The following is a 14,864-nucleotide window of genomic DNA, read 5'->3' as shown; positions in this document are numbered from 1 at the left end:
ATACCACTGACCTAGTGCCGACCACTGCGAGTCTGCAACAATTAACCTCTCACAGGACTCAGGAGCAACCTCTCACAGGACTCCGCAAAGTCAGGCCAACAGACCCATCACATAACACCCTGTCCCCTAGTGTTAAAGAGGCATGGGGAGCTCCCCAGCTCCCCACTCAGCCTACCACCCATCCCCAGCCAGTCTGGTAAACACCCCTAGCCCCCCAGCCAGCCTGTATCTATCCAAAGCTCCCCTGCCAGCCTCTACCTATCCTTAGCTCCCTTGCCAGCCTGGTACCCATCCGTAGCGCCCCAGCTAGCCTAGTACCCATCCCTAGCTCCCCAGCCAGCTTAGTACCCATCTCCAGTTTATTGGTTGGCTTAGTGGCCTTTAACAAACTTATTTGTTTTTAAACAATACTAAGGCGTACTGCATTAGAAGTGGACAAGCCCGTGAGCATGGTGGTACGGTATATGGCCTACACTTATGGCTCTATGCCCCGCATATGACCCTCGCCCCAGGCCTCACGTACTCTCAGGCCGCCTCTGCAGCCATAATGGCACTTCTGAAATGAATGTGATTCCTAGACATTCTCCACAGATCTTAATTCCTCTAGGTGATGGATGCAGTGTCCGCCAGAAAATAGCTGCAGATAAAAAGCTCATAAAATAGCCCTGCAACCTCAAATAAAAAATATTAATATTTTTCCATTTAATTTTAGTTTATTTAAAGTTAGAATCACTGACCAGTTTGTATTGCTTTCCCGTCTCTGGGGCCAGAGTTTATAGTAAAGGCTACACATAGATATTCCTTTTACACATTATGTAAAGCTAAAACATTAATATTTCCTGGAATTCAGCTTTAATGGAGCACATTTCATGGGCTGCGAATGTATTGAGGAGAAATGAATGGGGCATATGTAATTGGCTGCACTCCTCTGAGGGCACACTTAATGGACAGCATTTTTTTTGAAGTGCATGTCATGGGACCACATTACAGCTGCTTATGTACAGGGATACACAGTGCTGTAATATGGATGGTGGTACATAAACAAAGCTGTACACTGAATTTAGAAAGGGCAGAACCTAAAATGAAAAGCGAATCTATTTTACATTCATAGCCATTCCACACAAGGCCACAAATGCTGCACCACTTTTACCATCTTTTAGACATTCCCCTTTTTTCTTGACAACCCCCACCCCCCAACCAAATAGGCAATCCCATGCACGTCTTTGGAGTCCTATCTTGATGAGCCTACCCTGAAATTGGGTAGATGCTGAATTTCACAGGGACAAATGTGGGTATTGTTCTTTGCTTACCGATGTGACTTGGGCATACTGCTAGGTATGATTAAAAACATGTAAAATTAAGGGTGTAGCTTGCATGCTGGATATATATATATATATATATATATATATATATATATATATATATATAATCTCAAAAAATTCGCATATTGTGATAAAGTTCATTATTTTCTATAATGTACTGATAAACATTAGACTTTCATATATTTTAGATTCATTACCCACAACTGAAGTAGTTCAAGCCTTTTTATTGTTTTAATATTGATGATTTTGGTGTAAATCTGCTGAAAAGTTTTATGGAGATGAAGATTTCATTTTTCAACATGACCTGGCACCTGCTCACAGTGCCAAAACCACTGGTAATAGGTTTACTGACCATGGTATTACTGTGCTCAATTGGCCTGCTAACTCTCCTGACCTGAGCCCCATAGAGAATCTGTGGGATATTGTGAAGAGAAAGTTGAGAGACGCAAGACCCAACACTCTGGATGAGCTTAAGGCCTCTATCGAAACATCCGTGGGCCTCCATAACACCTGAGCAGTGCCACAGGCTGATTGCCTCCATGCCACGCCGCACTGAAGCAGTCATTTCTGCAAAAGGATTCCCGACCAAGTATTGAGTGCATAACTGAACATAATTATTTGAATGTTGACTTTTTTTGTTTTAAAAACACTTTTCTTTTATTGGTCGGATGAAATATGCAAATTTTTTGAGATAGGAATTTTGGGTTTTCATGAGCTTCATGCCAAAATCATCAATATTAAAACAATAAAAGGCTTGAACTACTTCAGTTGTGTGTAACGAATCTAAAATATATGAAAGTCTAATGTTTATCAGTACATTACAGAAAATAATGAACTTTATCACAATATGCAATTTTTTTGAGAAGATCCTGTATATATATATATATATATATATATATATATATATATATATATATATATATATATATATATATAAAATAGGCTAAGTGCCTCAACCTTCAAGCAAGAAAAAGAAGTAGCGCCCTGACCCCAGGGCCGGTCCAAGCAAGAAGAAGGGGCCGGTCCAAGCAAGAAGAAGAAGTAGCGCCCTGCCCCCAGGGGCGGTCCTACACTTGCCGCCGAGCTGGAAGGGGTAGCGGGCAGGAAGGGGGTATTGGGCACAGTGGGTCCCCCATCTGCGCTCCCCCTCTAGCTTAAATTCAGCAGCAGCCGCCGCTATTAGTAAGAGGCAGTGGGCGGGGATGACTCACCGATTCCGCGTTCCAGCATGTGTTCCACTGCCGTCACTTCCTGCAATGCCGTCCACTTACAATACAGTGGGCGGCATTGCAGGAAGTGACGACAGTGGAATGCCTCTTACTAATAGCGGCGGTGGCTGCTGCTGAGCTTAATCTGGAGGGGGAGCACAGATGGGGGACCCAGGTGGGGGGGAAGGTCTGACCCCCTTCCCCGCAGCTGTGCCCGATACCCCCTTCCTGCCCGATACCTTCTTATGCAGCGTATGCTATGCTGTGGGTCCGCTAGTATATATATATATATATATATATATATATATATATTTATATATATATATATATATATATATATATATATATATATATATATATATATATTTATATATATACATACAGGGCCGGATTTCTGGGAAGGCCAGAAAGGCCATGGCCTAGGGCGATGAAATCAGATAAGATAAGCAGGGCGGCAGGACTTGGAGAGAGAAGAGGTCATATGTCAAAGTAAATCATCTCTTCTGGTCCCGCAACGCAGCCATCCAGCGCCCTGCTCTGCACTAGCAGCTGAATTCCAGAGTTCCCCAATCCCTGCTTCTCTCTCTCTCACTTTCTGATGTGTTATAAAAATCAGCATGTGCTGTTACCAGTTGATCCATTCCTCTGTATAATGGACATACTGTACAAGTCGATGTGAGAAATACCAAAAATGTACAATACAAAGCAGATAGAACTAAGTTCTGCTGAGTTTGAATGCAGGCATTCACAAACATCAGTGAGCTCTGCTAGTTTCTTCACCTCTTTTACAGCTTTGACACTGACCCCAGCAGTTGTTAATTACTTTATCTAACCCTAATTTATGACTTTCTCTTTTTTTTCCCTAGCTAGCAGTGATCTCTTCTTCGCTTCAGTTAACTCTTTCCTGGCTCATTTTCTGTCCTCCAGCTCCTACCATCTATGAGAACTGCCAGAATAAAAATGCTGTTTTCTTCCCTTTCATTGCTAAACTGTCACCTGAGCTGTTACTACCTCTATGCTTCTGTGTATGGTTTGGCATCCTTCAACTTTCCTGTAGCAGTAAAGCATTGTACCATCTTAGCCATCAGAGAAAGCAGAGAGTTTTGAATCAGGATGATGCTATTTATTGGCAAAATTAGAAAAATTATTATTATTAGAAAAAGAGTACGCTTTCTGCTAATCAGCCTTCTTCAGACTTTGTTCCTGTATACTGTCAGTATGTTAGAGCACATCATCATATGTACATTCAGCATTCAAAAGAGATGCATAGATTTTTCATCAAATATAAATAAATGTCATTCAGATGCTTTAAAGTGGAGCTGAACTCTTGCACAGGACAGAAGGAAAACAGATAAATGTACCCTGTATGTATTTAGAGAGCCTGTCTAATAATACGTTGTAATGTGATCTCTACATTATGTCACCTGACAAATCTGGCTATAAATATATATATATATATATATATATATATATATATATATATATATATATATATATATACTGATATACTGTATATATGCAGTATACTGTATATGTATGTGTGATATATATAATGCAAAAGTATTCAGCCCCCTTGAAGTTTTCCACATTTTGTCATATTACTGCCACAAACATGAATCAATTTTATTGGAATTCCACGTGAAAGACCAATACAAATTGGTGTACACGTGAGAAGTGGATTGAAAATCATATATGATTTCAACCATTTAAAAAGAAGCAGAGTGGGGTGTGCGTAATTATTCAGCCTCCTGAGTCAATACTTTGTAGAACCACCTTTTGCTGCAATTACAGCTGCCAGTCTTTTAGGATATGTCTCTACCAGCTTTGCACATCTAGAGACTGAAATCCTTGCCCATTCTTCTTTGCAAAAGAGCTCCAGCTCAGTCAGATTAGATGGACAGCGTTTGCGAACAGCAGTTTTGAGATCTTGCCACAGATTCTCAATTGGATTTAGATCTGGACTTTTACTGGGCCATTCTAACACATGGATATGTTTTGTTTTAAACCATTCCATTGTTGCCCTGGCTTTATGTTTAGGGTCATTGTCCTGCTGGAAGGTGAACCTCCGCCCCAGTCTCAAGTCTTTTGCAGAGTCCAAGAGGTTTTCTTCCAAGATTTCCCCGTATTTGGCTCCATCCATCTCCCCATCAACTCTGACCAGCTTCCCTGTCCCTGCTGAAGAGAAACACCCCCAGAGCATGATTCTGCCACCACCATATTTGACAGTGGGAATGGTGTGTTCAGAGTGATGTGCAGTGTTAGTTTTCTGCCTCACATATTTGAATTTTGGCCAAAAAGTTTCATTTTGGTCTCATCTGACCAGAGCAACTTCTTCCACATGGTTGCTGTGTCCCCCACATGGCTTGTGGCAAACTGCAAATGGGACTTCTTATGCTTTTCTGTTAACAATGGCTTTGTTCTTGCCACTCTTCCATAAAGGCCAACTTTGTGCAGTGCATGACTAATAGTTGTCCTATGGACAGATTCCCCCACCTGAGCTGTAGATCTCTGCAGCTTGTCCAGAGTCACCATGGGCCTTTTGACTGCATTTCTGATCAGCGCTCCCCTTGTTCGGCCTGTGAATTTAGATGGACGGCCTTGTCTTGGTAGGTTTATAGTTGTGCCATACTCCTTCCATTTCTGAATGATCGCTTTAACAGTGGTCCATGGGATGTTCAAGGCTTTCGAAATCGTTGTGTAGCCTAAGCCTGCTTTAAATTTCTCAATAACTTTATCCCTGACCTGTCTGGTGTGTTCTTTGGACTTCATGGTGTTGTTTCTCCCAATATTCTCTTAGATAACCTCCGAGGTCGTCACAGAGCAGCTGTATTTGTACTGACATTAGATTACACACAGGTGCACTCTATTTAGTCATTAGCACTCATCAGGCAATGTCTATGGGCAACTGACTGCCCACTGGCCAAAGGGGGCTGAATAATTACGCACATCCCACTTTGCAGTTGTTTTTTTTTAAATGTTTGGAATCATGTATGATTTTTGTTCCACTTCTTACATGTACACCACTTTGTATTGGTCTTTCACGTGAAATTCCAATAAAATTGATTCATGTTTGTGGCAGTAATATGACAAAATGTGGAAAACTTCAAGGGGGCTGAATACTTTTGCAAACCATTGTGTATATATATATATATATATATATATATATATATATATATGTGTGTATGCTTAGACATCATTTTACCTTCTAATGGTAACTATGGATAATTTGCATATATTCAGCAGTGTTGCTCTGGGAGACATCTCAAGCTCACTCCAAACTGAATTATCGCAAATTCTTTCTGTTTTAAGAAAGCAAACTTCTGTTTTTCTTAGACATCATTAAATGTGTAAACGTAATAGAATTTAACAATAAATATATAACATAATTACGTATTTCTATAAAATATATGAATATCTGTAGGTTGAGTTATTGTTTCTTACATACAAACTTAAATCATTTGAAATCACTACATAAAAATATAATAGCAGAAATGCACTGAATACACTTGTTTGAACAATATATACTTTGGCTATCAAGTAAAAGGCTTAACAGCTTCACTACAAAACCACAATTGATAAACCATTCCACGAACCATTAAGTGCTGTTTGAAATATTTTTTCTGCACATGAATATACTGGAATTAATGTTGTTTGCTTCTTACATTAGAAAAGCTGAAGGCCAAGAAGAAAAGGGAATCTGTCCTTGACAGGTTTATTACATGGAGAGGTTACTTCAGTGTCACTTGAATTGTTTTAGGTTCAAGTTCATGGATATTTGTTTTGCAATGTATCCACTATCACATATAGCTTTAAAGCTGTCATTCCTTCAAAAAAAACACGGTGACATACTTATTTTTAAGTTCTGTTACTGACTGAATGTAAAACTGTAGCACAAGGTAATCCTTAAACTGTACCTGAGGCATGCCTCTGTGTCCTTTCTGCGCCATTTTCCACCCCCCTACTTCACTCCGCTGCAGACCCCCTAAATTGCCGACAACCGATTGCCCGCAGCTAACAGGGGGAAGGGGAGTTTCTAGCAGGAGAGACACGCTTGCAAAACATCCCTTCCCCTCCTCCTCAAGCCTCTTTCCTGCCGCTATGTGCCTCTCCCCAGCCTCTATCCCCCCCCCCCCCAAGCCTCTATCCCACTCCTCCACAGCTCTCCCCCTCCTCTCTACTGTGTGAGAAGTGAGAGGCAAGCTGCAGCGGGGTCGTGGGCATTTTTTTTTCAGAACCAAAATTAAAGGATAATTTGGTTTAGAATTAGTGGGGAGGGGTGGTAAGAGGCTCTACTTGATCCGGCTAGTCCCCCAGATTAGGTAGTATTTTTTTATCATTATTTCCTGGGCTCTGGATTGCTTTAACAAGGCATTAAACCTAAATATTTATCAGTAAAGCGTGTGGAGGACAGTTTTCAGAACTATTTGCAGATCTCTTCTGCTTCCCTTGACAAGGCAAACAGTGCCTATATGCCGAAATGAATTGATATGACCCTGCAGTGGGTCACTGTACTAAAAAGATGGTAAGGTTGCATAGTTTGAGATCATACCCACTCAGCAGCACTATTTGATGTCACCAATAGGATTCTACTCTGCTCCAGGGAGTTCCAAATAAGGAAGTACAGCAAAATTTGGGAAACTCCACAGTTCCACAGGGCTCTGTTCAGTAGTACAGGGAGCACTATGGAGGAGGTACGGAACGATACGGAAATTAGGGAAAAGACAGTGACGTTGTAGCACACAGGAAACTTCAGAATATATTGTCTCCTTTCATTCAAAATGTTCCTGTTTGGAAAGATAATTGCCCTCCACAGTCTACTGTTGTGTCAATTTTCACGACAAAGGGGGTGTTTTGAAAAATATATATAATTGGGTTTTCATAAGTTTCTCATATTTTATAGCAATCATTCATAACAACGCATTGTGTAAAGTGATACCAATATCCTTTTGCTTTGATAGACTTAAATATGGCAATGGACTAAAAAGGTAACAAAATACAATATTTTCTATATTACATCTCTTTAAAGAAAACCTGTAACTAAAAAAATTCCACTGGGGGGTACTCACTTCGGGTGGGGGAAGCTTCCGGATCTGATAGAGCCTTCCCTTGTCCTCCTGTGTCCCACGGCCGTCTCGCTGTGCTCCTCCGTACAGTGGGGATGTAAATATTTACCTTTCCGGCTCCAGCGCAGGTGCAGTATCAGCTCTCCACTCGGCGATAGGCGTAAATAGCCTATCGCTGTCTGTCCACTCTACTGCGCAGGCGCAAGTCTCCTGCGCCTGTGTAGTAGATCGGACCCGACGGAGATCGGCTATTTCCGCCTATCTCTGTGCTGAGAGCCGCAACAGCACCCCCGCTGGAGCCAGGGAAGGTAAATACATCAGCGCTTATCAGGCTTATCGGAGGAGGATTCCGGGACACTTTGGGGGAGCCAGTGCTGGACTGCCTGCAGCTACAGGGATGGGGGATGCCTCATTGGGACCCTAAGGCTTCCCCTTCCCGAGTTGAGTACCCCCCAGGGGATTTTTATTTGTTACAGAATCTCTTTAAGGTTCCAAAAACTAGAATACCTTAAGTAAAATCTTACCCATCTGAACACTCACTGCAGAAGCAAATGGAGATACGGCTCCATAGGCAATTAACTTTTTCTCCTGCGTTTTCTCCTAGGAGATAATTGTTCATCTTCTTTTTAAAATAGTTTTACTTTACAATTGAAAAAGCACCAAAAAGCAGTGATGAATGACTATCGAAATTATTTTGAGTATTTTCTTGCTTGCTTGAGGTTTAAAAGGCATTTCATTGACAAGTTGTGAAAATATCACCTAGGAGAAAAGTCAGGAGACAAATCTAATTGCATATGGGCCATGAACCACGGTGGCCCATATGCACTTAACTTTTTACCCCTGAATTTTTTTACAAGGAGATCATTTTCATCTTCTCTTTTAAACTAACTTTTCAGTATTTTACAATTGAAAAAGTACTGAAAAGTAGGTGAAAAAGTACAATCACATTTCTTTAGAGTATTTTCTTGCTTGCTGGTGGCTTAAAATGCATTTTCTGACAATTTGTGATAATATCACCTAGGAGAAAACTCAGGAGAAAAAGTGAATTGCATATGGGCCTCTAGCCATTCCAGCCACCCAACAGTTACCATGGCTCCAGGGAATCATATTGTGGTATGTCTAGGAAATCACAGCTGGCAGCAGACTAAACTGAATAGGAAATATTAGCAGGTTTATGTATGAAAACATTAAAAATACAATCTGTCAGGTGAAAATTGCTGAGCAAGGCATATAGCTAAGTTGGTGTCACTAGTGCTCCATTGCACATTTACTGATGGTAAGTATTACAAATGTATGGGGAGCCACATCTGCCACAAAAGGACTTGTACTAATTATTAAGTACAAACCAAACCCCCACCCCTGCCCAATTAACCCCAGCTATAGCTTATGAATATTATTTCAGTAAAAGCTTAATAGGGATGACCAATGTGATGCAAATAATTCCAAATTGTTTAAATTTTTATACAAGTATATCCAGCTTGAAAATGGACCATTCGAATCCAGGAGAAACTCGATGGGTCCATTTTCAAGCTGCTTAAAGTGTACCTGAGTTGTCAAAATTGGGTGTATTTGTACTTACCTGGAGCTTCCTCCAGCCCCATCAGGTGTGTGGGATCCCTTGCATTCCTTTCTGGTAATTCCTCCCGGTAATCTGGCCACTGGCGCCATCACACACCCCTGCGGTGCTCCCGTGCCCGAGAGTGTTCTGCGCCTGGCTGCGGGCGTAGCTAGGCTGCGCATGCACAGCAGAGCGCCGCCAGCCAGATTATCAGAGGGGATATTAAAAGAACGGAGCAGCTGGATAGGACAGCGAGAAAGCCTCTGCACCTCATGGCGCTGGAAGAAGCCTCAGGAAAATATAAATACACCCAATTTTGACATCTCAGGTTTCCTTTAAATTTGCATACAAAGTGTGCGTTATCTTGCATCAACTCGGAATTACTTGCATTTCACTGACCATACTAGATGTTAGTATTTTATTGCTCTCTCATAGGAATTATATGAAGAAAATGTGTTTTTGCCTTCCCTTGCTCTCATGAATTCCATTTATAGTACTGAGATACACTGGAAAGTCATGCAATATTTCTGGATGCTTGCCATTTTTTGCATAACAATATTTTCAATGAACTTCAATAATATAGTTAGGTTTTAAGATGACAGTGCTGAACTACAACATATTTTTTATTCTTTGCTTATCCTACAAAAAATGTGGACATGTAACAATAGCAACTCTGTGGGAAGCATTGTTTATTAGCTGCAAAATGACAGCTTCTGACAAATGTTAAGATGTGGGCTTAGTCGCCATACAACAGGTAAACTCTCTGTATTTGCTTTCCAACTGCTGAATATCTCATTCAAACATAAATTAGTAGGTAAGAAAGTAAAGAATGGGGTTCTGTTTGCTTACCTAGCAGTATAATAATGCAGAGGAGAATGGCAATCAGCGCTCCTGTGCTCAGACCAGTGGGGTGGCTTAGAGCTTCTGCAGTACAGGACTGCATGATGCCCTTGTGGTCACAGGCACACACACGTATAGTCAGGGTACCAGTACTACTCAGCACAGGGTATCCAAAATCAGAAATAACCACAGGTAAGAGGTATGTATTCATCTCATGGCGGCTGTAACCATTTCTTCTGGTGTATATGCTAGCTGTATTATCTGAAATTTAAATATATCAGGTTAGAAACAGTTTCGCTACACATGCAGCAAGCAAATGATGTTTTCTTGCATATACATACCGTTGTTGTTTTTGACTGTAAAGTTGACACTGTGACTTGGTGCAGCTAAAGAATAGGAAAACTTTAGTCCATTGAAAGAATCATCCTTATCAACAGCACTTACAGTGTGTATTGCCTGTAATAAACGTATTAATATGGGTCAGTGGCAAATAAGACAAAATATATAAATTATCATTAAAACACTTTTTTTTCAATTTCGCATTGCTATAGCTAGTGATTTCTAATGGTTATACAGAAATTGCACTTTCCATATTGAGAATGAATGGCATTATCCCTTGTGTTTATTTCAGGGAAGATAGGCACAGTTTAGGGGTGTTTATCTCCTGTAATTATGATATCTGCTCTAGTCCTTGCATAATTACCTTTTAAATAAAAGTAGGAATTGGGGTTGAGTGAAAATCAACAAATAATGATGAAAGTGTTTACAAATAGGGAGAATTTAAGCACACGTTCCAGAACTGTTTTTATGAGTACATTTATTGGGAATGTATTTTATATTTTCAAGGCATAAATACATTTATTCAAAACATTATTTTTGTACAAAATAAAAAACCCAAAACATGTAAAATATCTGGCACTGCAGTTGATTGATCTTGGTCTCTTTGCTGCAGTCTTCCAGTTGCTGAACACTTTCTCCTCCCCAGGGCCGGCTTTAGGTTTCACAGCGCCCTGAGCGAAACCTGATTTTTGCGCCCTCCCCCCACCCCTTATCCTCTTCCCGTGTGTGTGTGTGTGCGCGCGCGCGTAGGACAGTAGTTCCCAACCTTTTTGACGTAGTGACACAAATGCTCAGATCTCCGTGACACATCACATATGTATAATAGAAAAAATACTATTAATAACCATGAATGGATAGAAAGAGTGCATTATCCTGAATACAACTAAATATTAAGGCTAGAACCTTTCTGGAATATTAATAAAAAAAATCAGTAAGACAGTTACTCCCCCCTCATTTAGAATGATCGCACAGCACCGACAATTTGCACCATGCGTTATAGCAGCAGTGCGCCCCCCCAAATAAAAAACACCCTCAGACTCAGTATAGGTAGGTAGCCAGATATAGGTGCCTCCAGTATAGGATCTCATGTGTAGGTGCCCTCAATATAGGTTGCCAAGCATAGGTGCCCCCACTATAGGAAGTCAGTTGAAGGTCTCCATCGCCCCCATAGGTAGCCAGGCATAGGTGCCTCCAGTATAGGTAGCCAGGTGTTGGTGCCCTCAGTAAAGGTAGGCAACATTAGGTGCCCCCAGTATAGGAAATCAGGTGTAGGTGCCCTCGGTATAGGTAGCCAGCTATAGGCGCCCCCTTGGAAGCCGGCGCCCTGAGCGACCGCTCTGGTCGCTCAGGTCAAAGGCCGGCTATGCTACTCCCCCCTCAGGCTAAACCTACCCCAAGCGACATAAGAAATAAATTCTCCACAGACTGACAGCTATTTAAAAAAAACAAGATATTTTTGTTATAAAATTCGATATGCATTACAAATATAAAACACATTACTCCAGGACCCCAGAGTCAGCTGAAGGCCCCCTCAGGGCTCTCCCCAAGTGAATAGTGTTCCCCCAAGGCCCCTGCCTAGCCAATGCACTCTTTCTTTAGTCTGTGCACTTCCAGTCTTAATCTTTGCAGGCCCCCTCTGTGACCCGTGGCATGTTACATGTGGGTGGAGCGAGGAAGAAAGTGGCCACCTAATGCTACATTAAATTGTAGGAGGTTGGGGGAAGGTTTAAGGGTTGTGGGCCAGGTCAGGGGGTCCCATGTTATTCTTGCCCAGGGCCCCATTATGGCTAGAACTGGTCCTGCATTACTCATACAGGCACTCAGAACTGGAGCGTCCGAGAGCATTGAAAACTCAGCCAATAGAAACTTTACAGAGTTCTACTGGAGTCAAACCATATAATGTATGCTAAGAGAGCGGTGCAAAAGTCTCCCATAAAAGAATAGCTACCACTGATGCTGCAGATCATGTAACCACTGAATAAATGTGGAGACAATTGTTAACAGCATTAGCAAATGATAAATAGTTTTTTTTTGTTTTTTTTTTCCTTTTTCAAAAACCTCTAGCGTTTTGCAGATTTTTTAAAAAAAATAATTGTTATCCTCACTAGGACATTGAGGAACTGTTAGTAATGTAACCTGCTCATGGCAAGCTACTGTAAAAGTGTCATCATTAAAAAATGGATAATATAACCACATTTCCAAAAAATGCTGGGATATGTTGTTGTTTCAAGAATACTGTGTGCTTACTTTGAATTTGATGCCAACAACATATTTAAAAAAAAAAGAAGGAGACAGTGGCTACAAATGTCTAAAAAATGTGTGTAATGCTAAAACAAAACATCTCATTATTATTATTATTATTATTATAGTGCCAGCATCTTCTGCAGAGCTGTACAGAGTATATAGTCTTGTCACTAACTGTCTCTCAGATGGGTTTACAATCTAATTTCTACCATAGTCATATGTCGCCGTAGTGTAGGGTCAATTTCAGGGGAAAGCCAATTAACAGAGACATGGGTAGAACATACAAACTCCATGCAGATTCCCTGGTTGAGATGATTTGAACTGAGGACTCAGTGGTGCAAGATAAAATATGAGGGGGCGGTAAATCACTCTTTTAGGGCCGGTTCACACGGACGCTTGTCGGCGTCTACTGTCAAGCGTTCGGGACCCATCGGCTAAACTCTCCCATTCAAGTGAATAGGAGCGTTTAGCATTGCGCGGTTGCCGTCGATTACCGTCGATTGCATAAACGCGGCATTCTGATCCCGATTTAACGCATCGTTTCGGCCGTCCCTAGAAGTCGCATGCAACGTCCAGGGACGGCTAGCCGGCGCGGCTACATGTCCCCCTTGCGGGGACGAGAAACGCCGATGGCGACGATCTCCATACTGCCGCCACCGAACGAGACGTCACAGGACGACGCAACTTCCTGGCCGCCCCAACGCTGCCTGCCGCCCATGTGAACCGGCCCTAAAATATTCTGTGGAAAAATAGTGCAAATATTTAGGAATGATGGTCTTCAACATAAAATTGTAAAGAATTTAAAGATTTTATGATCTGCAGTGCATGAACTTCTTACAAAATGCAGAAGACCTCTGTACAAAAGGGATAAGGCCAAAAGCCACTGCTGGAAAATTGGGATTTCTGCGTCCTCCAGTGGCACTTCATTACAACAGACACAATTCTGTAGTGAAAATAAGTGCATTGATACAGAAACCCTTCAGTAAACATTGTCTGTAAACATAGTTTGTCACTATATATTCAAATACAAGTTAAAACACTACCAAGCAAATAAGAAATGGTATATAAACATTATGTGGAACGATTGCAGTTTCTCTGGGCCTGAACTCATTCAAGATGGACTGAGGCAAAGTGAAAACCTGTTCTGTGTTCCAATGAATCAAAATGTGAAAGTAAACCTAAAAGAGTTCCTGCCTGCAGTGCCTGTCACTCAACAGTTGGCAAATTATGAAACGAAATGTATGACAATGGAGACCTGAACTGTTGAGCAGCTGAATTCCTATATAGAGCAAGAATGGGACAACATTTCGCTTTCAAAACTACAGCAGTTGGTCTCCTCATTTCCTAAGCGTTTACTGATTCTTGTTAAAAGGAGCAATGATACAGCATAGTGGTTGACATTTCCCACTACCAACTTTTTTGAAATGTGTTGACTTTATCGAATTAGAAACAAATTCATACATTTTCCTATTTTAAACAATAGTGTTTCTCATGGTGATAATTTTCATTTTTGTATTATTATCAATCAGCTATAGGGTTTAGGGTTTTTTTTTCTCCGGACATTTCTCCTAGGTGATATTTTAACAACTTGCCAATTAAATGCTTTTTAAACCACCAGCAAGCAAGAAAATACTCAAAAATAAGTTCAATGGTACCTTTTTCCCAGGCTATCATTCATAAAGGATTACCGCATACGGTAATGCAGAAAACAGCTGAGTTTACTGAGCATTTAGGAAAATGTCAATTCATAAAAGCAGTTACCACATGAAAAGCTGAAATTCCCAAGCAGTGAGGTAAATTACCGACTTGTGCAGTAATTACCTCAACACATGTCAGTAAATGTCAATTTATAAAGATTAGAGCAGGCAGTAATGGCACGGAACATACCACCTACTTTGAAGAGGTGATAAGAAAACGATAAGAGAGAGGGATTGTGTGATGTTAATGGAGACTTAGCAAAAGCAGTGAGCCCTACCCCCAAGCCAGAAGCTGAGCGATTGGAAAAAACAAGGCTTTCTCTGAATACCTTAGGTTTTTGAGATGTCTATGCGCTGGATGTCAGAATCACAAAGCGTGGCTTGTGTAAAGTTTCTTGAAGTTCTTCTACACTGTAGCAATTTCATAAATTGTTAAGAAAGACTAATAGACAGATTCAGGGCAGACTCAGGGCAAGCAGAGGCAGTATAACAACAGATGCAGAGGCAGTATAACAAAACCGCCCCCCCCCCCCCGCATCACCCAGTCCCATGCATGCCTCCAGGACTTCTCAAGAGCTGCTCCAACACTATGA

At 41.2% G+C, this 14,864-nt stretch overlaps 1 protein-coding gene across 1 annotated transcript in view; it reads right to left on the bottom strand.

The window, feature by feature from the left end:
• The window catches only part of LOC137518635 (cadherin-6-like), a 510,593-nt gene that overhangs the window by 21,264 nt on the left and 474,465 nt on the right, over positions 1–14,864 (bottom strand). Inside the window, exons 11-12 of the mRNA XM_068236737.1 lie at positions 10,333–10,447; positions 10,001–10,252 (exon numbers count right to left, since the gene is read on the bottom strand). Coding sequence (XP_068092838.1) covers positions 10,001–10,252; positions 10,333–10,447 — 367 coding nt within the window. The remainder of the gene's footprint in view (positions 1–10,000; positions 10,253–10,332; positions 10,448–14,864) is intronic.

This window comes from Hyperolius riggenbachi, chromosome 5 (genome assembly GCF_040937935.1).
Source record: "Hyperolius riggenbachi isolate aHypRig1 chromosome 5, aHypRig1.pri, whole genome shotgun sequence".
Lineage (NCBI taxonomy): Eukaryota > Metazoa > Chordata > Amphibia > Anura > Hyperoliidae > Hyperolius > Hyperolius riggenbachi.
This window is presented reverse-complemented; position numbering and strand designations above follow the sequence as displayed.